General features: G+C 39.6%; 1 protein-coding gene across 6 annotated transcripts in view; it reads right to left on the reverse strand.

Moving 5' to 3' along the window:
• Positions 1-26788, reverse strand: part of adck1 (aarF domain containing kinase 1) — a 205789-nt gene that overhangs the window by 79508 nt on the left and 99493 nt on the right. For all 6 annotated transcript variants that reach the window (XM_039785553.1, XM_039785552.1, XM_039785555.1 and 3 more), the window contains one exon: positions 11168-11371. In XM_039785553.1, coding sequence (XP_039641487.1) covers positions 11168-11371 — 204 coding nt within the window. The remainder of the gene's footprint in view (positions 1-11167; positions 11372-26788) is intronic.

Consider the following 26788-nt stretch of genomic DNA (forward strand, 5'->3'; position numbering starts at 1 on the left):
GCAGCAAACAAACGAACAGGATCAACAGAGATAGATTCTACCCGACCTAAAAAAAAGAAAACAGCATTTTTCTAACAGTTGCGTGACCAGAGACGTAACAACCCCCTGGTAAATATTGGAGATGTATTTGAAAGATGGAGACAGCTTAGAGCCCAAAAGGACGGAGAATTGGCTTATTTCCTCCTGAACCGGTAAGCATTAGCTTCAGGCTAATTTATCACAGCTACTAGGGGCATTTTTTGTCATTTCAACATTTGTGTACTCACATTGAATTATATAGCTAGAGTACCGGAGTTGGTTACTTGCAAAAACAATTGAGACAGTAAAGTGATCCCGACTGGTCCTGGCTAACGCTGCCTTGCTAACCCTGCTTACTGCTAACGCGTTCCGGGGGGACCAGGCAAGCCCATGGCTGTTTACAGCATGTAGCCTCTTCAGCGGCTGGAGCCGACAACGGTGAGTTATTTTAAACCACGCAGAGGGGGCTGTAAATCGGAAAGAGAGGACTGTGAGTTTGCAGTGTGTTTAGCGATTGTTGCCGTAATTCTAAGCCAATGAAGTGTGTTCCGTCGGCAAGGTAGTGGTATATTTAGCGTTTACGTATTGTAATTCTAAGCCGAGGAAGTGTGCCTGACTGGTGTGTGGAGGACGGTGAGGTTTTGTGTGTTTTTAGCGGTTCATACTGTAATTTTAAACCGAAAAAGTGTGTCTGTCAGTTGGTTACAGAGCCCCGAATGAGCACGGGCTTTTTATGACTAAGAATCTAACGTTAGCTACGCTGTGCTGTGGAGTAATGTCTGGCTATGTGAGACTAGCATCTAACGTTAGCTACTCTGCTGTGCTGTGAAGTAATGTCTGGCTATGTGAGAAAAGCGTCTAGCAACATTGTTGTGAATGCTGCGGTCTCAGCCTGGCAACCTCCGTGAACTTCGAGTCTGGGCAGGAGGGGGCGGGGGAAACGACTCTCCAGTATTTTGAATTTGTACTGCAGTAACTATTTTAACTGCTAGCTGCCAGTATTACACACAATATTACATATTGCACCTTTAAAGGGGTGGTTCAGAATTTTGGACATAAGACCTTATTTAGTGAAAGTCAACAGTATCTCTCAACTCCACAGTACACCAAAGGCAAATTAATTATAAAGCCAGACTATCAATGTAAATGTCTGTTAATAGAATAATGTTAGAAATAAAACTACCCTTGCATCGCAATGCAATAGTTATACTTTGTTCTCTGTAGCTGGTAGCATAAGCTACAGCAGCGGCGGAGTGATATTACCTAGGCAACTGAGAAAGCTGGTTCACATGACAATCACGCAAGTTTATTTACCTGCCAGAGGCTACAACACACATAATGTTACCGGTACATGAAAGCACACGGGCTAGCAATTTGCATGTAAAATGTCTGAGTTTACATTACTTTTTTGTCAGCAATTACCTAAAGTTAGCGGTTAGCCCAGCCAGGTATCTACCAAGAGCGTAGCTATACCGTACCGTTGTACATATTGTCTCTCTCCACAATGCATTAAACTGTAACGTTATTACTACAAATTCGCAACTTGAGTAGAGTCTCGGCCGGTGTCTTGATGTCCAAGCCAGCAGCAAGAAGCCACAGTTGTTTCCTTTCTGGATCTCGCAATGGAAATTTGTGGAAACATTGTGGTGCCCATCTGTTTGATTTATTTTTACAATTTGTAAATGCACACTGAAACACTATGTTGCCTAGTCCTTAGCTTCCAATCCAATGCTTCAATACCAATGTACAAGGCTACTACTAGCTAGCTAGGTGTCCCGAGTGTAGTGCGCTTTTCTGTTTACTTTTTGGCGCAGTACTACTAACCGGAGCAAAGTAAAATTCTGCCGCTGCTGAGAAACTAGTCCCTCAAAATGTAATGCGATCATTGAGATGCAAGGGTAGTTTTATTTCTAACATTATTCTATCAACAGACATTTACATTGATAGTATGGCGTTATAATTTATTTGCCTCGGGTGTGTGTTTTTAATGGCAGGCTAGCATATACTGTTGACTTGCACTAGCCTAGCACCAGCGAACTCTGCAACTGGAAGGACTGGATGAAAAGTGTTGAAAACTGTCTCCACTGACAAATAACACACTGGCTAACTTGGAAATAAGGTCTTATGTCCAAAATTCTGAACCTGCTGAACTTGCTCAGGGACACATTGGTTGATATATCGCAGAGGGAATCAAACCCGGGTCTCCCACAAAGGCATGTGTCATATCCACTGCGCCACCACCACCCGCCCAGCTCTTCCTGGACTAATGCTGCTCCTACTTCTAAGTGGTTGACAAAGATGTTGCAAATACAATTACGTCAATATGAGAAGTGCCTTTATTACGGTGGCCGACAGGGGCAAACGCCCTGCAACTTAAGAAAACACATGCAAATAGACAAAACACAAGCAAATTAAGAAAACAACTTAAGGGAAGGCATGAGACGGGAGTTATCTTTTTACTATGCAGCCATACCCGACTCTAATAAAAAGGCAGAGTGCTCTCTCCCCGTGGTGTCGAAAATCAAGCTGTTCCACTTAGCTGCTCCCTCTACAGGCCTGGAGAACTTACGTTGTGTAATCTGGATGCATCTGCATCGTTTTTTATTTGCAGCGAGTTTGAGTATTTGGTTGTGTTGGTGTGTATTTGCAGCGCGTTTGCTGAATGCTGCGCATGTGTTGTCACATTAATGAAGTTGTTTTTCTTTTTACATCGCTTCTTTTTTGGCGGTTTGTGTGCTTTTCTATTTGCATCGTTTTTTATTTGCAGCCTATTTATGTATTTGGTTGTGTTGTGTGTATTTGCAGCGCGTTTGCTGAATGCTGCACATGTGTTGTCAAATTAATGAAGTTGTTTTCTTAATTTCCTAGCTTCTGGGCAGTTTACTCCCCGGAGTCCTTCTGTTTTTTCCCCCAGCGTATTTCCTTGGAGAACGTTGGCACCAAGACCCTGGTTGCAGCTGTCGCCGTGGTCCTGCTGCACTCCCTGCTGAGCTCAGCGATGCCCTGCAATGTCATGCTGCGTCCTGCTGAACCCTGCAGCTTCCCGCTACATCCAGTCACTGTTCCATTATTAATGTGACTACTATCGCCACTGTTCATCACACCCCCAACCGGCTCGTCAGACACCGCCTACCAAGAGCCTGGGTCTGTCCGAGGTTTCTTCCCAAGAGGGAGTTTTTCCTCGCCACTGTCGCACTGCTTGCTCTTGAGGGAATTACTGGAATTGTTGGAATTGTTGGGGCTTTGTAAATTATAGAGTGTGGTCTAGACCTACTCTATCTGTAAAGTGTCTCGAGATAACTTATGTTATGATTTGATACTATAAATAAAATTGAATTGAATTGAATTGAATTAATTTGCTTGTGTTTTGTCTATTTGCATGTGTTTTCTTAAGTTGCAGGGCGTTTGCCCCTGTCGGCCACCGTACTTTATTTTTGACAGGACAGCTTAGACATCAAAGGGGAGAGAGTGGGGGAATGACCTGCAGCAAAGGGCCGCAGGTCGGAACCGAACCTGCGGCCCTGTGTCAAGGACTGAGCCTCTGTATATGGGTGCGTGCTCTACCAGGTGAGCTACCCAGGCACCTGCTTATATATAATTTAAGCAGGATAATCCAAAGTGACCTATGTGGTTACAAAGCATAACACAATCAGCAGATGTTAGTTTTTTATGGCTCATCATGTTCAATCTCAGTTTGATTATGCACGTACTGCCTGAATCTCCATGTGCACTTATGCCACCCTGCCTTGACAAAATCCCAAGTACCCATGATGCACTTTTGTTTTGCCATAGCACCAACTGCATGTAATGTTTGGCCAGGAAACAGATTGTCTTTGGTAAAACAACATATTGCACAAGCTGGCCTTTCAGCAGTTTCACTCTCTCTGCTCTCCAAATCCATGCACAGTGTGAATGCATATGTCACAAATGGTGCTGAAAACAGCATGGCACAACTCACTACTCGACAATATCCAATATGAGAATGCATACACGTGTTTAAAAAAAAGCCAAACGGAAATTATGCTAAAACTGCTCCCCTGACTCCAGAGCTGCCTGGCAGTGCTCATCAGTGTCACTTCTTCTCCTGCCACTCCATGACGGAGGAGGGCTGATTCATTCTGCTGCCCTCTTTGTAGACAGAGGGGTTATATTACCATCTTTTCAAGGATAATGATATCCCCCACAGATACAGGAAGAAATCAAACTGAATGCACACCTTAATTTAAAAAACATTAATAAGAAAGAGAAAAGTCTTTGAATTACAGGGGAGCAATTTGAGTTGACTGTGCAAGTGCTCTCTCTCTCTCTGTATATATATATATATATATATATTTGCATTTACAGAAATATACCACGTGTTTGTCGATGACTCATTGAGACCTGCTTCTTTTACCTCTTAAGTATGAAAATGTGCCCTATCAGAAATCAGATATTGAGAATACGAACCTAATGGCAGACAGAAAAGCTGAGAATTCAACAATTGGACCTGAACATTCATGGTGTACACTGAACTGAAAGGCATATCAGAGAATCAAATGTAGCAGTCAATTTTTGGCTGAAAATGACTTTTCCACACTATACATACATTTTTCATACAGTCATTGTGAAAGGAGTTGGTACACTTTAACTTTTCTTTGGAAAGCAGAAACTGTATAATTTGCCAGCAAATCAATAAATCGATCAATTGATTATTTGTCACCTGAAATAATATAAAAATACATTTTCAGTGAAATGTAATAATGTTTATTCAAATTATGCAATAAAATCTTAATAACAATAAATATATATGTGTATGATGGGGAGTCTTAGGCAGTGAATCGTGTTTGGTGCTTTTTCTGTACTAATGTGATCAATTGTAAGATAGATAATATATAAATGTGTAAAAATTACACATTTCACACAAAAAAATTTAAAGATAGAAACCACAAGAATTTAGTTTTTTTGTAATTTCTAGATCTTTAAACTGTAAATCTTAACTTAAAAGTCTCGAGTAAGAGATGTATGAGAAGAAATTTACAAGAAAAGAAGAACAAAAATCTGCTGCTCTGCCTTTCATATTTTGGAAGGGTCTTCAAGCCTTAGATGTGATTGCAAATCATTTAGAGGTCATTTTATGATATTTTTGCTTCTATCTGGCCAATTCCTGCTTTGTTCAGTATCTCCTGTGTTTGCCCCTTCATTCACACTAGGGATGAACGATTAATCGTTTTCAAATTAACATCGCCATTTGAAAGAATTGCGATTAGCTAATCTAATCGTGAAGACCGCAATTATTCAAATGTGAAATATTTAGTTGAATGATTTAACATTTCTTATTCCTCTTTTTTATTATCATACTTAAATGGGTTTTTTTGTGTATTTTTTATTACTTTATTTAACATGATCGTAGAAGGTGCAATATGTGGCTAAAAAAGAAATCGCAAATCAAATCAGAATCGGAATATGCAGCAGGAAAATCGCAATTAGATTTTTTTCCCCAAATCGTTCAGCCCTAAATCACACACGGATTAACTTTTTTGATACTCTGCAGAATCACTCAGGAGCTTTTGTTTTAAATAAAGGTCCTTATTATATCACCATTTTGATCTCCTTTAATAATTCATTAAGTAAGTCGTACATAGAGAAATCCATGACATCATCATATAAAAAGCAAACATTGCCACAGAACAATATCTCTACAACAGAATCAGTGATTTGCAAAACTAGCCAACATTGTCATTAAAAGTTTAGGTACTTTGGTTATAAACCGCATAATGCTGCACAGACTGGATCTCTGTCGTGTGGGGAGCAATTTGTTCACTGTTCCTGTAATGTATAACTACGTATACCAAACCATTTCTTTAACATACACACACACTGGGGGAGTATGCAGTCGAGGGAAAAAATATCTTTTCCCTTGACTGCATACTCCCCAGTGTTGTGTGTATGTTAAAGAAATATTAAAGAAGTGTTAAAGAAGTGTTAAAGAAGTGTTGTGTGTGTGTGTGTGTGAGTGTGTGTGTGTGTGTTAAAGAAATGGTACTCTGAGAATGACAGCACAATGCCTTGCCTCCAGCAGCCTCTAAAAGGCTGTCATAACAACTAGTTTGAAAGCAAACTCCATGCTTTGTACTAACTGCAGCATTATCAGCTGCATTAGGAGTATGGCTTGGTTATGAAATGAAATGGGGATAGAATGTCAGACATATCCACTCCTGCTTTATTTGCCCTTTTTCCTGCTTGCTGCGAAGCACACATGCAGGGACAAGCACATGCGCTTACCTTCAGAGAGAAAACTGTGAGCCTGGCATAAACTACAATCCAAATCAAACAATCAAACTATAAACCCCAAATCCAATAAAAACTAAATAGAAAGCATACATTTAACATTACAGCATATGTTTAGTCTAGGCTATGCACGAATCAGCCGTGAGTGCTTGGGCATTCACTTTGATTATTCAACTGATGGAGCCCCAACAGAATTTAATTAGTAAAAAAAAATTGTTTTTGCAAATCTTTATGAGCACCTGAAATTACTTCAACAACCTAACTTCAACACATAATAAAACATTGAAAATGAATATTTTGCTGTTTTCAATGTGTTGCCTGATAACTAGGACAGGTGTTCTTTTCTTGTTACATGAGATTCTTAGTTTTGAAAGTAGAAGTTCAATGCCATTGTATGGAGAAATTAAGTTCAGGTTTAAGTTGCCTAAGACAATGGCTAGATTTGATCTTGTTACAACTTTCTGACAGATAAATAGTTAAACATAATTTATCAGTTTTTCTACAAAAACACTGCTTGTAATTAGGGCTACAGCTATCGATTATTTACCAATTATTCCATCGATTAATCAAGTAATCGGATAAGAAATACTTTTGTTTTATTGAAGCGCAATAATATACAATAGTTTGGTTTAATTTTCGGAAAAAGCAACATTTGTATTGCCTAGACTGCTTACAATATCATCTCTGAAAAAACTAAATATATTAAGTGCATTTAAGTGCCATATTACATTGTTTTTAAAGAAAACATTTTCTGAAATGCAATAACCTCAAACTAAACATTACCTTAAGTTGTGCAACTTAACTTTCAGAACTACAAGTTTCAACCTGAGACTGACCTGTATATATGCCTATATGTAAATATTAGTTATACTCAACCTGTTTTCATTTATATATTTGATTACGATGTCACACAGCTCTGTTACACTTATGCTAGTAGATCGTTGATCAGCTGTTTCTCCGTGAAGAGAGATAAATGGTGCGCAACAATCAGCTGTTTTTCCGGCTCTTTAGATCAAATTGTGGTCACCACTACATATTTTCTTGTCTTTAATTTTGGTAGTTGTTGTGTTTGGTGTAGTTTTCATCGTCCCTACCATGTGATTTACTTTTGTCGGGTCCGCTTCGTGGAATGGATGATTAAGTTAGACTCAATGTTTTCTGTTGAGATGCTGAAGCATTGACATGGTGCTATTATTGTGGTAAGTTAGTTCGATTTTGCAGTAGACACACTGTACAGAGTTTTCGTTTTAATTATGTTTAAACTGATTCCAAACTTTGGACGCTTTCTGTTGTTTTCTCCAGCCTGTCTCTTCTCTTAGCCCCTTACGCTCTTTCTTCATTTTGTAATCAGTCTTCATGGCCTGTGTCGCCAGGACACATTGCATCGAGGATTTTTAGTAATCAAATTATTCGAGTTACTCAAGGAATCGTTTCAGCCCTACTTGTAATATAGCAAATTTAGACAAACTAGTATTTAAATCAGAAAAGATCTGATAAAAAAGAATAGTAATAACACAAGGCAACAGTCATTACGGCAAAATGTTTTAGTTGAGGTAAATATTTGTCGGGAAAAATGCTGAAAAATGTATGTGCTCAATTTTATGCTCAAATACAATCACAAAAATGTGCATAGAACACAAAAAGTTTAAGTTTCACATTCACTGATATTTAGGCCCTAATGACGGACGGATTTAAGCGTGCATTTCCAGTTTTGCTGCAATCTCCAGCCAGCTCCGGCGGACTTGCAGGTCACAGTTCATCTTTAACTCAGTCAGTCAATACAAACAATGCTGCGCTGTGAAATGGAGCAGTTAGTATTATAGTGTGTTTCATCATCATTTTTAGTTGGTACTCACATTAAACATTAAAACTGTAGCATCGATCTCATACACACTCGCTCTGATTAATATTTATCTATTACCGACAATTTCCCAGGCGGAAGTCACTGATGTAGTCAAACAACTCCACAGTGGCAAAGCCCCTGGGATCGATGAGATCCGTCCAGAAATGCTCAAGGCTGTGGAGGGGCTGTCCTGGTTGACACGCCTCTTCAACACTGCGTGGAAATCTGGGACAGTGCCAAAGGAGTGGCAGACCAGGGTGGTGGTTCCCCTTTTTAAAAAGGGGGACCAGAGGGTGTTTGCCAATTACAGGGGTATCACACTTCTCAGCCTCCCTGGTAAAGTCTACTCCAAGGTGCTGGAAAGGAGGGTTCGGCCGAACAATGCGGATTCCGTCCTGGTCGTGGAACAACGGACCAGCTCTTCACTCTCGCAAGGATCCTGGAAGGAGCCTGGGAGTATGCCCAACCGGTCTACATGTGTTTTGTGGATCTGGAAAAGGCATATGACCGGGTCCCCCGGGAGATACTGTGGGAGGTGCTGCGGGAGAATGGGCTGAGAGGGTCTCTTCTCAGGGTCATCCAATCTCTGTACGACCAAAGTGAGAGCTGTGTCCGGGTTCTCGGCAGTAAGTCGGACTCGTTTCAGGTGAGGGTTGGCATCCGCCAGGGCTGCGCTTTGTCACCAATCCTGTTTGTAATATTTATGGACAGGATATCAAGGTGTAGTCAGGGCGGGGAGGGTTTGCAGTTCGGTGGGCTGGGGATCTCATCGCTGCTCTTTGCAGATGATGTGGTCCTGATGGCATCATCAGCCTGTGACCTTCAGCACTCACTGGATCGGTTCGCAGCCGAGTGCGAAGCGGCTGGGATGAGGATCAGCACCTCTAAATCTGAGGCCATGGTTCTCAGCAGGAAACCGATGGAATGCCTCCTCCAGGTGGGGAATGGGTTTCCTCAGGAGGGTGGCTGGCGTCTCCCTTAGAGATAGGGTGAGAAGCATCCGTGAGGAGCTCGGAGTAGAGCCGCTGCTCCTTTGCGTTGAAAGGAGCCAGTTGAGGTGGTTCGGGCATCTGGTAAGGATGCCCCCTGGGCGCCTCCCTAGGGAGGTGTTCCAGGCACGTCCAGCTGGGAGGAGGCCTCGGGGAAGACCCAGGACTAGGTGGAGGGATTATATCTCCAACCTGGCCTGGGAACGCCTCGGGATCCCCCAGTCGGAGCTGGTTAATGTGGCTCGGGAAAGGGAAGTTTGGGGTCCCCTGCTGGAGCTGCTCCGCCAGCAACCCGATACCGGATAAGCGGACGAAGATTGATGGATTACCAACATCAGCAATACGACATCATGTAAGAAGCTGGAATAGACCCACTGAAGGCGGGGAGGAAAAAGGAGACACTAGAGGCATTGATGGGGGCAGCACCTTCTCTCTTTTCTTGTTTTCTGTAGCATGCTTACTCTGACATGCCTACCTTGTAGAACAATAAATCATTATGTTAACCCCCGAAGCAGGCAGAGATTAATTTAGACAGATAAGCACTGTAATGTTAAGTTTATGTTATAGTCCAAGAATATCTAGAATCTGTTTAGTGCTCACCTGAATAACAGAATCCGACCGGTTACCATTATATTCAGGGCTGGACTGGGACAAAAAATTGGCCCTGGCATTTTTGGCCCAGGCGGCCCACACCCACCGTGATTGGTCAGACACATTCCCTGCAGATAGTCCTCTCAAAATATGCAGGCATGCTATGATATGAGTTGCCTAGTTCAGCGTTCATGTGATCGTTTTGGATCCTTCAAGAGGGGTGTCAAGACTTATCTGTTGGTCTTACACTTAAATAATTCATTCATTCTTAGAGTTATGATTTGTATATTTATGGTATTTTTATTAGTTTTTATTATTGATATTGTATTGTCATTATTGATATTATTACTATTTTGCTTAATATTGGCTTAGCAACTTTAAAAACTGTTTACTGTTCATTTTTAACTATTTTTAACTATTGTAAGATTCATATTTTGTCACTTTGGACATAAGTGTCTGCTAAATAATATAACCATAACTATAACTATAACCCTTCCCAAAAGCTACAATAAAGCTGAGAGTAGTACAGTATATGCCCTGTAAAAGAGCACCAATACAAGAGAAGCTAATTAAGCCATTCAAGGAACACTGATGCTTATATCAACACTGATTTTATAGATCACACAGACTTTTCAGATACCCAACAGGCTAACCGCTAGCATTTTCAATGTAAGCTTAAGCAGTTATCGTTATGACGTTGCACGTGTGCGCACGCACGAACACACACACACACACACACACACACACACACACACACACACACACACACACACACACACACACACACACACACACACACACAGCCTCCCTCCCTTCATGAAAGTCCCTGTTAATTTGCCTACTCCTTACCACATCGTCATCTACTCTCTCTTCCATCTTTTCCTCACTCGCTCCCATGGCCCTGTCATGGTCACTCGGCTTCTTCCCTGTCATGATCTGTTTCTGCTTCTCTGTATAGCCAGCCACCTCTCCTCCTCCTCCTTCCTCTACTTCAGGTAATGCTGATGTTGAAGAAGCTACTACAGCCCCAAACATGTCCGAAATATTTGAGGAATCCGCCTGTAGATTTTTAATCTTTTTCTCCTGTAATTTCTCTGCCCTCCCTTGCACTTTGGTGGTCGTTTGTCCATTTTAACGTGAATGTTAAACTTCCAGCATAATATTACAGCTCGTGTCTCAGGGCCGGGAGGCGTGGCCATAGTGGGATTCGTAAATTTGCGGCCCAGAATGGGGAAGGGTGATCCTGGATTTGATTGGGTCAGGCCAGTGCCAATAATGAAAATTAACCAATGGGCTGCAGTGAGTTCTTTATGGGCCGGCCTGGCCAAAAAATAAAAAAAGGCCTATTTATATCGGCGGTTCGGCCCAAAAGTCCGTCGGCCCACCGGGAAAATGCCCGATATGCCAGATGGCCAGTCCAGCCCTGATTATATTAGAGACTGAGTATATTGGAACTTACCTCCTTGCTGAGGTCTTCTCTAATGACCTGCTTGACCTCCTCCATGCTGCTTTGAGGAGCGTGGCTGTGGAGCACCTTCAGTGTGGATGTGTACTCCTGAGGCAGCAAGTAGTCTAGAGCACCAAGATGCTGGCCCACCTTGATAAAAGTACCCCGGTTGGCACAGCACAAGTCTCGAAGACGCTCCGCCGACCTCAGATGCACCTACAGGTGATGGACAAAGAAAAAAAAAGAAAAAGTCAGAAACAGGATACAAAGTCTCAAGGACAGCAGAAAAGACTGCGGGGTTCATTAAAATAGTGCACTAATCAGATTTCATGGCATTCTGACATGAAATATCTGATATGCAATTTTAACATTTTTCTCCTGAGGATGGATCGTTCAGAAAGCTTTATTGCAATATGTCCACTGAGACAGCCCTGTTAATAAAAATAACAGCAATGGTCATTTCTACAACCAGCTTAATGTGACTTTCAACCACACACTGATTCAAAGCAGGAGATAGTGTGTTGTTCTTATAAGAACAGTGAAAAGTTGGAGGGAAAAGATCTGTGTGTACTACAACTTTAAGAGCTTGGGAAGACTGGAAAGAATTTATTCCCTTATTCTAATACAGCACATCTAAAATGTTGCAGTCATGAAATTAGAACTCAGTCTCACGGCACTTCGTGAAATAATCACATAATTGAATCTATTGATTTGTGTACCTGGACACGATTTTCCCGTTTTTTTTAGTGACATTCAGCACGTTTCTTAAAGTAATGTATTTCAATAGGAAGCATCTTTTGTGTTCACAGCAAGATTCGGGCTGCAGAAGAGAAGCTGTATTGCTTTGCCATTATTGGCATTTTTAGCTCTATAACAGCTGTTTTAATCAACATTTATTCATGAGATCATGGTTTACATTTATTTCTCTTAATGTTGTTATTTTGGTTTCTATTACCAGGGCACCTGAATTGCTTTATTCTTTATTGATATTTTTAAAACTATAACGCTACATTAATCAACGTTTATTTACAACATGTTATCATGGTCAATTTCTTTATTTTAATAATATTTTTTGGTCCGGTGAAGTATGGACAGAACACTACAGTAGGAGCGGAGCCGAAATCCCACAATGCAATCCGGTCATTCATATCATAGAATCGGACAGCGACAGTGAACAGGATTCACAGGAAGTGTGTGAAAATTTAATAATTTTCTAAGTATTTATAATTTTAACTGCTTTAAACTGTATATGGTTCAAGGTTCATCCAATATCATTGTACAACACAGTGTTGCACAATGAAATGCAGTTGTAGTCTCTTTATGCTACACAAGAAAAACAGCACAAAAATAGTAGTGATTTCCTGTAGTGCATTTTCTGAATATGCATAACGAGGAATGTCAACAGCAGCAACAAACACACTGGTAAATTCTTTGGACAGATATGGTTCTTAACATAAAAAATTCTACATCAGAGACACATTGTCCATTAACTTTTTTTACTGAGTTTTAGCATAACTGATGTAAACATTTTCTATTAAACTTGTACAGAATGCAGGCTATGTACACAAGTATTTGGAATGGGAAAAATAGTGTGCTTTATTTTTGATCTGTTTATTATCATATGTATTAGTCCATAAGGGCCTATTCGTTTTTTTTTATAATTCTTTTATCACAGCACAAAAATAATTAAGATGTTTTAGAGGATGTTTTCAAGTGTCCCACTAAATCCGAGTTATGAATACAAAACGTCATGAACAGTAATGTTTTCTATTTGAAATACATTCTATTGATCAATACATTGTCAGTGATGGACCAATAAAGACAAGTTAAAAAAGGAGTGATGTATTCAAACCTTTTGGTTTTAGTTAACCCTTGTCTTGTCCTTTGGGTCCCGGTGACCCAAAGGACAAAACAAGGGTTAATGCAGCAACTTAGTGCTTTTTTGTACAGCATTTTGGTCAGCTTAAACTGTATTTAAATGTGCTCTAGAAATAAACTTTACTTACTTACTTTACAAAGACACAGGGTTTAGAGAGCAATTCTCAACAAAGTAAACAGAAATACATAAAATTAAAATTCTAGCTGCAGCATTTGAATAACCTGTAGTTTATTTATCACCTTCTTTGTCAGTCCAGCAAAAAGTGCATTACAATAATCGAGTCTGAAACTGAAAAAAAAAGCATATTAGATATTAGATATGTGCTTCTGGAAGTTAAGATAATCACACCCAAGTTTATGGCATGCTCACATGGTTTAACCGACAGGGACGATAACAAAGAATGAATATGGTGACTCAAAGCCTTGGGACCTATTAAAAGAATCTCTGTTTTGTCCTCATTTAACTATAAAACGCTTTTGGCCATCCAATGCTTGATATCAGTAATGCACTGGATGCGGTCATTTACTGGGCTAAGGCAGTTGGCAAACAAACGATATATATATATAAACAGTGTTCAAGGCGCTGAAGAATTATATGGTCCATTGTGTCACCAAGGTCGAGAATTACGAGAACAGAAAGTTTATGGTTGTCTTAGCTAATTGAAAGGTCATTGACAACTCTGACCAGGGTAGAACAAATTGTTATATGACCGATACATATGTAATGGTAATTGGTAATTGGTAAACAAGCTTTTCAAAAATAAATTCTCAGGAATAAAAGGTTTGAGATTGGTCTATAGTTCTCATAAACAAATGGATCTGGGTTACTCTTTTTCAACCGTGGTGTAACTAAAGCATGTTTGAAACGTGGGGAAATTCCAGAGAGTAGGGAGGTATTAACAATATTAGGACATCATCTACCAAACAGCTGAAAACATTCTTGAACAACTTAAAGGTCCCATGGCATGAAAATTTCACTTTATGAGGTTTTTTAACATTAAGATGCGTTCCCCCAGCCTGCCTATGGTCCCCTGGTGGCTAGAAATGGCGATCGGTGTAAACCGAGCCCTGGGTATCCTGCTCTGCCTTTGAGAAAATGAAAGCTCAGATGGGCCGATCTCGTTACCTCCCCTTTCTCTGCTTTGCCTGCCCAGAGAATTTGGCCCACCCATGAGAGAGAGACATCATGGCTTTCAAATGAGCAAAGTGGCAGTTGGTCAAGGCCACACCCCCACCATCAACTTTGCCCCCCCCCTCTCCTCCTCAATAGCTACAGACACAGAAATGGCACATACTAAGGAAAGCTCATTGTGGGAATGGCTCTAGTGGCTGTAATTCTGCACCAAGGCTGAATTTCGGGAAAGAGACTTCAGATATAGTATAATGGGACCACTAAGGTCTATATAAAAGCATCCAAAGAGTACCATGTCCATGGGACCTTTAAGGCATTAGGTCAAGAGCACACCTCCTTGTAGTTCACTATGTTGTATAGGCAGGGAGATGGAGACAGTGCAGGCAATAATGGCATCGAGTGGAAGAACAGTAGTCACACCCACCAGCAGAGGAAGCAATAATAATATTCCTAATGTTGGAAATTTTGTATTTAAAGAATGAAACAAATTCATTAAATTTCTCTGAAATATGGTCTGGTATTGGTATTGAAGGTATTGGTCTAAGAGGATTAACCAGTTTATCAATTGTGCTAAACAGAAACTTAGAATTATTTAAATTTGTGATAATCAATTAAGAAAAGTAATCCTGTCTGGACATTTTCATTTCTTTATTATATTTGTAGTGCATGTCCTTATAGATATTATAATCAACCTGCAATTTGATCTTACACTACTTGTGCTCCAATATGTGGCAGGTTTTGTATTTTTGATGTGTTACTTTATGCTTTATAAACGATTTATTAATCATAAAGATAATAAATGGTGATCAATGGAGGCTAACTCACCCTTGATCTTGGAGATAAACGAGGAGGTAACCATACTTTGAAGTATACTTCAGTTTCTCCAGGAATGACACCAGTGAGGAGGTAAGCAACCAGGAATACTGAGAACTAAAAGACCAAAAGTCCATGAAAGTGCTAAAAGCTTAACGTTAACATCCTCAATGCAAGTAGCCTAATATATTGTGAAAACAGCTATTACCTCATCGTTATAATTACCTCATTAATATCACCATAAAACTATTTCAATGCAAATATTGCAATAAAACCTTTTAGGTTGTCATACTGTTAACAAAATATGACTTTATCATTACTTAATAGTTTTGCCTCATTGCCATTTTTAAATGTGTTTCCCCATTATTACCCTATGTTTTAGCCTCTTATTGGCCTCTGTTACATACATTTCAGTCTAATATTAGCCAGATATTAACTCTTTATTATCAACTCTTTATTATCAAACAATTACCCCAATATTACCATGCTATTACCGAGCTGTAAATGTATAGGTATGTAAAGTGCTACCCTTTTCTTTACCGACTACTCAGTTAATGCTTACAGCATACAAAGATATTTTAGTATATATATATATATATAGTTATTTTCCAACTTTGTGACAAGAGTTAGTGTTAGTTTGTGTTTGTCCCTTTTCTAAATTTCCTTTCCATACAATCTCCTCAATGTCTTGGTCTACTGGGTCACACACTGTTATTGAAATTAAGATAAAAAAGAAGAGACAGAAAACTTGAAAACGGGAGTAAAATATTCATGTTGTATAAGTCAAAATGATTCAAAGTTGAACAAAAGTATTACTACAATACTAACAATACAACATATATAACACATATCTAAAAATGTGTATTAAGAACAGAGGTACATAATCAAATGACAGACTGTTCTGATTAAAGGCCCTGGATGGTGTGTGTGTGTGTGTGTGTGTGTGTGTGTGTGCGTGTGTGCGTGTGTGCGTGTGTGCGTGCGTGCGTGCGGTATGTGGCCCCATCCCGTCTGTCCCATTAGATCCAGCTGGAAGTGATAATGCTTATAGAGAGCTCATCTCCTGAGACCAGTACAAATGAAAAGCCGTGAAATTAGCTCCCTTTAACCTCTGTAACATCAACTACACACCATAAAAAAACAAGGTGCACACACACACACACACACACTCATATTCCCACTGGACCATTTGACATGAGTGTCATCTGGGCAATGACGACAAAGCAATGACAGAAAGAAGTCGCCAGAGATTACCAGATGAGCCTTGGTGCTTGAAGATGCAGTATGAAGCCTTTTTATAAAACCTATCATGACACCATTAGAGCTTTGTACTCATGTCTGACCATATGGAACAGTAATGGTAAAAGCTTAACACATAATTGGTAGAACCGTTAATGTGGTTTACCAAACAAGAATGCATCCAAATTAGATTTTTGGGTTCAACCATGAATTCCTATCCTACTTTATTAGTAAAACATACTTTATATAGCTCTTAATCCAAAACAAAAAATGTGTGTCTATTTTAAGTCAATCCAAGAAGTAGGCTATCAGGGCCAGCAAGGCCTTCTCTGCTGGCCAATAAATTATATTTTTTATCAACACATACACACATATATATATATATATATATATATATATATACATATATATATACACACATATATATATATATATATATATACACACACATATATATATATATACACACACATATATATATATATACACACACATATATATATATACACACACATATATATATATATATATATACAATTTTTTAAACAACATACAAAACATACAACTCGCAACATGAACACATTCCTGGACCTTATCACAGGACCATAGGACACGAAGTAATTGGCCGTCCTCGGTCTTACATTTCCAACAATTCTAAAACAATCTGGAGGGAGCCCAATAGAAGCGATGCATAATCTTGAACTGAATGAGGTGCACCCTCACATCGCGTGACATAGTTTTAATATTCCTACAGATTCAGTTCCACTCCTCATCATCCAATGTAATACTGAGATCCCATTCCCAAACCCTTAGCCAAAAAGTGTGTCCTTATTAAGACAACTTGACATTAAACAGGATGACATTATGTCAAGCTGTCATGACCAAGACAACTTCTGGTAATGTCACTTTGATTAATGTCAACTTGTCATAATCAAGACAACCCAAACAATGTCAACTTGTCATGACAAAAGCCGAATGACACTTAATGACAGAAGTCATAAACGTTTATGACACGTTCATGACAGTATCATGTCATAGTTATGACAGTGTCATGTCACGATTATGTCGATACCTTCAAGTAAAGTATTACCGAAATTTGATTAAATAATGGAACCAAATTAACTTTAACTAGGTTGGGGGAGGGGACAATGGAGCGGGACATTGGTCGGAGAATCGGCGCAGCGGGTGCGGTATTACATTAAATTTATCGAACCGTTGTGACGAAAAGAGAGCTGAGCCAGAAGGCAAAGCTCTCGATCTACCGGTCAGTTTTCGTTCCTACCCTCACCTATGGTCATGAAGGCTGGGTCATAACCGAAAGAACGAGATCCAGGGTACAAGCGGCCAAAATGGGTTTCCTCAGGAGGGTGGCTGGCATCTCCCTTAGAGATAGGGTGAGAAGCTCAGTTATCCGTGAGGAGCTCGGAGTAGAGCCGCTGCTCCTTCGCGTCGAAAGTAGCCAGTTGAGGTGGTTCGGGCATCTGGTAAGGATGCCCCCTGGGCGCCTCCCTAGGGAGGTGTTCCAGGCACGTCCAGCTGGGAGGTGGCCTCGGGGAAGTCCCAGGACTAGGTGGAGGGATTATATCTCCAACCTGGCCTGGGAACGCCTCGGAGTCCCCCAGTCGGAGCTGGTTAACGTGGCTCGGGAAAGGGAAGTTTGGGGTCCCCTGCTGGAGCTGCTCCCCCCGCGACCCGACACCGGATAAGCGGACAAAGATGGATGGATGGATAGGTCGGGGGAGGGTGGGAGGGGGGGTCACATGGCCAAGACCAGGATGGTAGCTTAGTGAGGAGGCTCCGAGCAACCGTACACAATTTAACCTAAAATCCCCTAATATATAGTGCAAAATTTCGACCGAACCTTGACGCTGATATGGCAAAACCTCTTGCAACCAAACAGTGTGACATTTTTACTCGAGGACGCAAGGCCAGTACTAAAACTAACGTTACTCCGCCAAGTCCATCGAGCAACACATAAGCTAACATGGCTAGCTTAGCCGAAGTCCTGAGTGAGTTGAGGTCTCTCCAGTCTGACTTCGGAAAAAAGTTGTACGGTATCGATAATCGTTTGACTGGCATGGAGACCTCAATTGCTGCGTTGGAAAGTAAAGTGACAGAGTTAAAATGATGTCTCCTCCATCTATCCAGGAAGCTGAACTTCGCATCCACGAGACAGAGGATACACTTGAAAAAGGAGAAACTGCATTAGACTCGGCCATCAAGCATATCACTTACCTCGAGTCTAAGACCGATGACCTTGAGAACAACCTTTGGCTCTATGGTATAAGAGAAGGGACTGAAGGCCAACAAACACTTTTTAACTTTATCAAAAAATTTAAAAAGCTGAGACCAAACTTAAATATTGACCCTGAAAAAAATATGTGATCTATGCGCTATGACAGCTAACTACGATAAATTAACCACAGATACCAAGCGGGAGTGAGAGAGAGCTTTTTTCCGATACGAAGAAAACACTCGAACATCTCACATTTACTAACAAAACTTACAGCGAAAGACTGCCAACCTGCATACATTTTAACATCAATGTACGCTGTAACATTTTTTCACTCTAAAGTCAGCGGCTGCTGTTTCAATCCAGTCGGCTGTCTGCAGCGGCTGGGGGCGGGGCTGCTGCTCAGTTCCCCCCGCTATTGACGCGCACACACACAAACACACGGTGGATGCAGGAAAAACCAGAGATGAGACGACACAATGACCTAAATTGAGGACAGTTACTCCCGTTATTGTAAGTGCAATGATAAGTTAAAGTCCAATAAGTACTTTATCAAATTGTATGAATGTGTGTCCCAGGCCAGGTTAGGAAATTAACTAACAATGTAAAGATCAACAAGCCACTGACACATATGTTCAAATTTGATTAATTCAATAAATTATTATTTTTGTCTTAAATCCACCAGCCATTTTCATATTATACCAACATTTGTAGCATCCTGAGACTTTTTGGTAAGGTTACTAGGAAAACTCAACCCAGAGTAGTTGTATTCTCCCCGAAAAAAGTTTCCATTTTATTTTTTATCGCAATTTTTTACAAAAGCTCCCGCAAAATCAGGCATTTTGGGCCACAACAATCTCAAAAAGGCAGTGAAATACTGGAACTAATGTCTAATGTCAGAAAATGCTGGTACAATAGCATAGTAATCAATGATCATGCTGCAGTGTCTATGGAGTTACATTTGGATGGGGTTGAACGTTGCTTTAGATGGAGGTTGCAAGTATTTTTACTACAGGACCCTGGCTTTGTCAAATTTGTGGGGAGCTGCATTGATAAATATTTCGAACTAAATACAGACAAAACTACAGCTAGCATTAGATGGGAAGCATTTAAAGCCTATACAAGAGGAGAAATTATCAGCTACACAAGTTCAAAAACCAAACGACTGAACCAAGAACATGATAACATTAGAAAACAAAATTAAAAAAGCTGAGACCAAACTTAAATATTGACCCTGAAAAAAATATGTGATCTATGCGCTATGACAGCTAACTACGATAAATTAACCACAGATAAGGTGGCTAAAAGTCTAATGTGGACTAAACAAACATACTATGATGAAGGGGAAAAAGTAGGAAAATCACTGGCCTGGAGGATAAAGAAAATGCAAGCTGAAAGAACAATTAGCAGTATAAAGTCTCTGTCCAGCAGCTTGAAAATGGAACCATTAGAGATAAACAACACTTTGAGACTTTAATAAATTGCTATACACATCAGAATATACAGAAAACAGTAAAGAACAGAATACATTTTAAAAAAAGTTAAAATTTCTAGACTGTGCATTAACAATAGAACACCTTTTCGAGGCTATAGGGGATATAAGTAGCGGGTAAGCTCCTGGATCGGATGGGCTACCGATTATGTAAGTTTAAGTTTTATAAAACATAAAAAAAAAAACTTGCAAGACTGCTTCTTGATATGTACAAGGAATTGTTTATTGAGAGAGAACTTCCAGATTCATTAAGATTAGCTACAATAACCCTAATATTGAAGCCAAATAAGCCTCCTACCAGGGATGGACTGACAATCTGTGCGTTCGGGAAAAGTCCAGAACGGCCATCCAACCGATGGCACAAAAAAACTCTAATAAAGCGATATTAACAGCCGACAGTAGGGGGCGCTAATAGGATCACTTATATGCTATGTGTATAAAAAAAAAAAAACTGAGGAAGAAGAGTAGGCCTACATCGTTAGACGTGACAATGGCTAGTAGAAAACGTAAGGAGAAAGGTGGATTCAAAAAGGGCCAAGTCTCTCGAGATTGATGCAGCAAAATGCAAAAAGCTCACAGAGCAAGAGGCTTTATAATAGGCTGACTTTATCCCTATCTTAGCGAATTGCGTCTTAGCGTCAGCTATCAACATGCGTGTGCATCATGATTATGAAAATGAACGTGCCATTTAGTGCTGTCAAACTTAAGGTGTTTAATAATTTCTGTTTTTGAAACAATTTGAAACATTAAACGCGTTAGAAATTAATCGCGGGTTGAACGCGATTTCACTTCGTTGTATATGAGAGGTTGTAGTGAGCTCACTTTTGCTGCTAGGATGAAGACTATGGTATTGAATTAAACGGGAAAACATCAGGCATACATTGGTACTACTATAAACGTGTTAACAAACAGGGAAGGGGGCTAAATAATTCACCAAATTTAACCAAAAGTTTAACCAAAAAATCCTAGCTTTCACTTTCTGTCTGTCTTCCATCAGAGTGCAGTTTTTCCTTGTCTTTCATATTCGCGTTTACTATTGTGGAATTGGCAAAGACCTGGTGGTTGTTTGTGAAAGCTTCACAGACAAAATTGGTCATTTTCATCATTTCACAGCCTAAATATGAATCAAAAGTGTAATATGACATTGACAAAATATTAAATAGGTTATTCAATGCTAATTATTTAACAAAAAGCTAAACATACACTATTACATCATCAATAATAGCTAATAACCTATCTTTAAAATCATTTGTTTATTGAAGGTTGAAGATAGTTGCAGCACAAATGTGCCAGGATGTCCCAGGATGCTCTACATCACAATATTTCAAACGGCCCAAGTCCGATAGTCACAGCCTGGGACAATTTCTTACCAGCAAAAGCCTAAAAACATGTTTTTAGATTAGATGTTTTATAATTATTTTATTTTCAATGCAGATGTAATGGCATTGTACATTTTTTGTTTTTATTTGAAGGCTGAGGCTTCATTAATAAACACAACCCCAATTATCATAATTGGTTTTGAGATGTTACTTGCTGTACCTTGTCTGATAGTATCAGGACATTCTGGCTAGTGATGGGCCTATTTGGGAGAAAGTCCAGGGCTGTTTTTTAGCCCCAGTCCGTCCCTGCCTCCTACTGAATGTTCTTCCTACAGACCCATTAGCTTAATGGGATGCAACACTAAAACACTCTGTAAGGCGCTTTCTAGAAGACTACACCGACATCTCCCTTGGTTAATTGCTGACGACAACAACAAGGGTATCACAACATCAGAAGAGTCTTAAATATACTACATGAACGTTAAACGCAAAAGATACAGAAATCTTATCATTGGATGCATGTCAATCATTTGATAGGATAGAATGGGGTTATCTCTTTGATGCACTCCTAAGGTTCGGACTAGGCAAAACTTTTCTTCAATGGATAAGATTATTACATACAAACCCGAATGCTGAGATTTTAACTAATGGTAACATTTCGCGACCATTTAGTTTACAAAGATCCACCCAACCGGGGTGCCCCTTGTCCCCAATGTCATTCATACTAGCAATTGAACCCCTAGCCATGGCCGTGAGAGTAAATACAGAACTGTCAGGCATTACAATTGGGGTGGGGGATGATAGATCATCGTATCTCTTTATTTGCAGATGATATTATATTTTTCTTGACAAAGAATATAGTAAATATAGTATTCCCCCTCCGAAAAGCTTTTAGTAGCTTATTTGGGGTTCCCCATTTCACGCGGCTTACATATGATCCTTCTGAAATTGTGTTTAATTTTACATTCATGACGTGTGAATGATGACATTAATCAATAATTTTGGTGAGTTCTCCGGATATAAAATTAACAATCTTAAATCAGTTTTAATGTTTCTTAATAAGGACGAAAGACTTAGCCCCATTGTAAATCTCCATTTGTGACGATTACCGAAGGTTTTAAATACTTGGGTGTAAAGATTACTCCCAAACGCAGTGACGTAATGTCAGCAAATTATAAGCCCCAGATAGACAGAGTAAGCGAAACATTCGCTGGTCCAACCTCTACGATCGGTCGAATAAATATATAAAAAGGGCTGTCAAACCATTAATGTTTTTTAACGATTAATTGCTGAATTTCTATAGTTAATCGTGATTAATCGTATGTTTATCACATGATTAAAATTCTATTATTTTGCATTTCAGAACAGTTTTTAAGTACATATTAACAATGGATAGCAATTCTTACCAGTGTATCTTGATTGGGAATCAAATGAATGCAAGGAAAGTTACTTTATGAACTTGACTTTAAGATTTGTATTTGTTTATTATGTATTTACTGTAAACAAAAGACAAATTTGTGAATCTGTCATTATTGCACAATTCCTCCAAGTACCTAACTAAAAAACTAAAAATTCCTATCAAGGGTTGGGTATTGTTTTGGTTTTTTCCGATACCGGTGCTAAAGCATCAGTCGGCGACTTGTTTATTGCTAAGGCCATGGTAAAAATTAAAGATTTAATAATAATGTAATAACTATAACTTATAACAATAACTTATTTCACCAGTAAATTGCTGTTGAACGAAAAAAACAACCACCACGAGGCTACCTGTTTTGTGTGTTTAATTCCGACAATGGCAGCTGCTGCGCTGCAGAGCAAGACGGTTACGTCCAAGTGAAATACAGTCACACTTTACACTGTTTAACGTTAGCTGTCAGCATTTTAACCGTGTTTAATCCTGCTGCTAGCTAAAGGTCGGCTAACGTTACCTGCTGTCAGGTGTAGTGTAAAGTCAGGCACCAAAATGAGGCACCGAAATTTCCATTCTTATTCGGTCTCGTTACTGCTCGTTCGGTACCCAACCCTACTTACCAGAGTCAATATGTGCAGTAACTTCTAAATAATTTTGATTACTCACTGACGTCCAGTGACCACCGGTTAATGAGACAGTGTTTGCACTTTGCATCAGTTCCAGTTGGGCTGCTTTCTCCGTGCAGTACAGGCTGTGTGTGCATGGTCTTTTACAATGCTGACAGGTCTGCAGTTAGTTGCCACCCATTTCGCAAGAGCTGTAGTAATTTTTTGGGATTTAGTTTCATCAACAGGTCGGCGAGTAGCACCAAAATAGTGCTTTGCCTGAGCCCACTAGCATTAACCTGAGTCACGTTAACTGTACTATGCTTAGCTTGTAGGTGGTAGCTCAAGCTTGACGTGCTTCGTGATATTTTAATTTGGCTTTACGCAATGTGGATATGGCTTTCGACTTGTCTACGAGCCGTCCGGGAGTCAGCGCCAGTCCAAAAGCGGCATTCAGAATTGTGTTGCTGCTTTCTCATGCCTGCAGCAGCAGGAGTTGTTACGAGGAAGTATGGCAGCTTGATGATAAGTAAAGGTGCGGAAAAGGGTCAAAATAGTGTCCTGTTAGGCACGACGCAAAGCAGAGTGAAGTGTAAAATAAATTAATAAATGGCGGCATGCGATTAAAAAAAATCAACGTGTTAATCACATTGCGATTAACGCATTAATGCTGACAGCCCTAATTATTTTCAAACACTCGCACTGCAACTACCGACTGTTTTATGACAGAATTAACAAGTTATTTGCTCAATTCATCTGGAAGAATAAAAAGGCTAGACACAGCCTCAAACTATTATACTTACCCTATGAGAGGGGAGGCCTTCAACTTCGCTGAGCATTGAGCAAGGGTCTGTCCCAGATTTATCATTGAATTTGTATCTTTATTCTTCAGATATTAGGAACTCCTTTTCACTCCTAGAGGAAGTCACACTTTCCTTTTCTTAAAAATACAATTTTATTTTGGCATGCTACACACAAGCATGTCGGTGGTATACCTGCGTTGTCTCAATTTACTCCTATTTGGGGTAACAAACAGTTTGCACCCGGTAAGAAAGATGGAGGATTTAGAATATGGCATATAAAGGGTATCCAGAAAGTGATGGACCTCTATGTAGATGGGGTTTTGTTTTCCTTACATCAATTATGTCAGAGATACCAGGTCCCGAAAAAACATTTCTTTAAATATTTACAATTAAGAAGTTATTTGTCATCCAAATTTAAACAGATAATGTGTCTATCAATACTTGAATAAATAACTCTTTAGAATTTGGGAGAGAAGGGCCATGTATCTAAATACTACAATATGTTGGTGGCACACTGCACGAAATCAACAATGGATAAACTAAATGCTTGGAAAATTGATATACACTAAGATATTGATGAGGCGGAATGGAGTGGGGCTTGTTTAAAAGTGCAGAAACAGACAATAAGGCCAAGGTTTAGGTTACTTCAATATAAAGGCCAAAGGCTCTATAGCTAAACAAAACAACTAAGGAGAAAGAGATGAACCCTGTCTTGTTCCCTTTGCAAGAGCAAAATATTCTGAAATTAACCAGTTAGTTTGCCCTGCAGGCTCTGGGTGCTTATACAGCACCTTATTCCACTTTATAAAAAATGCTGCCATACATTTTAAAATTTTTTTAACACATAGCCCTATATTTAACCTTAACAAATGCCTTTTCCGCATCGAGGGAAATAGCAGCTATTGTGGGTTTTCTATCAGCTACAGACCATGCAATATTAATGAGATGCCTGATATTATCTGCTATGCCCTCAAATAAACCCCACCTGATCAGGATGAATTAGAGAAGTAATACCTTATTTAATCTATTTGAAAAAAACAATAAGTACTCTTAACATCTAACTGCATTAGGGACATTGGGCGGTAATTCTTACAGTCTCCTAGGTCTTTACCTATCTTAGGAACCAAAGTTATCACTGTTTAATTTCCTCTATAGTCAAATCTGCATCAATGAGTTCTCATTGCTCTTCTGTCAGATTGGGAAGCCCTAGTAGCTCTATGAAGTAATACTTTCGTTCATCAGTAGAGGTAGATAATGACCTATTGAGATCAGTGTAACATTCTTTAAAAATCTTGATAGCTACAGTTGCTGTAAAAACATCTCCAGAATTGGATCTAACTACAGAAATAGTGGAAGCTAATTCCCTCTGTTTTATGTATCCTGCTTAGTCCTGGTTCAAAATAATTTTGTCTTGCCCTAACCTTCTGAGATAGAATATTATTATATTGGTATTTTAATTGAGTGAGGTTTCTCAGGCCATCCTGTGACATTCTTTGCTTAATCTCAGCGTGTTTGATTTTTCTTTTTAATTCTAATAGTGCTTTAGCACTATTGCTCTCACGAAATGAATTATGTTGTATAATGCGCCCCCTGATCACAGCCTTCAAGGCCTCCAATGCCACCCCTGAAGATGACAAGGAGGACCAACTGATCGCCAAGTAATCTTTTAGCTCAGACCTAAGCTATTCTATATTTTCTGGTTCCTGTAAAAGGGCGTAGTTAAGGCGCCACCTATAAGAGCACCTTCTCTCACTTTGAGGCAGCAGGTCTAGGCACAGTGCTGTATCTATCTGCAAATATCTGTATATCTGTATCAGTGTCTCTGTGTCCCAACTGGCAGCGGCAGATGTAAGCCGACCAAGAGTCAGGGTCTGTCAGAGGTTTCTGCCTGTTTAAAGGAAGTTTTTCCTTGCCACTGTCGCACCAAATACAACAGGGTCTTCAAGGTTTTATAGGTCAAGGACCGCTTAACTGTGAGAAATGGAGCAGGGACCCCTTCTACATATATTGTAAAAAATTAACTTGCATATTAAACTGTCTCTACAATAATGTGTAGGGTGGCCTAAAGTCTTTTTGCATACATAGTACATAGAATACTAAGCTAATAAAATAATAATTGTTAGCATGATTTTGTAAATCATGTTTTAATGGTCAGCATACATGTGGCACTAGGGTTGGTACAGAACCCACAGTTCGGTTCGTATCACGGTTTAAGGGTCATGGTTTTCGGTTCTGTACGGTTCTTGTTGTTATTGTTTCTTTAATCTTTAACACTCCAGAAATATACTTCAGCATATGATATATAGCTTAATTATCCACAATGTAGGATACAGTATTAAAACATAGTTCTATCTTGTAATCATGCACAAACGGAATTTGACTTTAAGCACATTATTGGGACCATCTCTGAGGAAAGCGAGGTGAGATTTTGATACAGCAAGAGGGAAGTTGTCTCTAGAAGAGATGCAATTGGAAAAAAGCTATCTGTAAAAACATTATAGAGTACCGCCGCTGTCTCTCTCTGCTCTCTCTCACACGTCTGCAGCCTGCAGTTCAGTGTGGCACTGACTCATAGAGATTGCTCTCTTTTTGTCTTTTTTAACTTTACTTTTAATATCACAAAAAAGAGAAATGTTCTCCCCTTGTCCTAAAATGGTCATAAATGGATACTGGAGTAACTACTTCCTTGTATACTGCTGCAATGAAAC

Source organism: Perca fluviatilis, chromosome 20 (assembly GCF_010015445.1).
Source record: "Perca fluviatilis chromosome 20, GENO_Pfluv_1.0, whole genome shotgun sequence".
Taxonomy (NCBI): domain Eukaryota; kingdom Metazoa; phylum Chordata; class Actinopteri; order Perciformes; family Percidae; genus Perca; species Perca fluviatilis.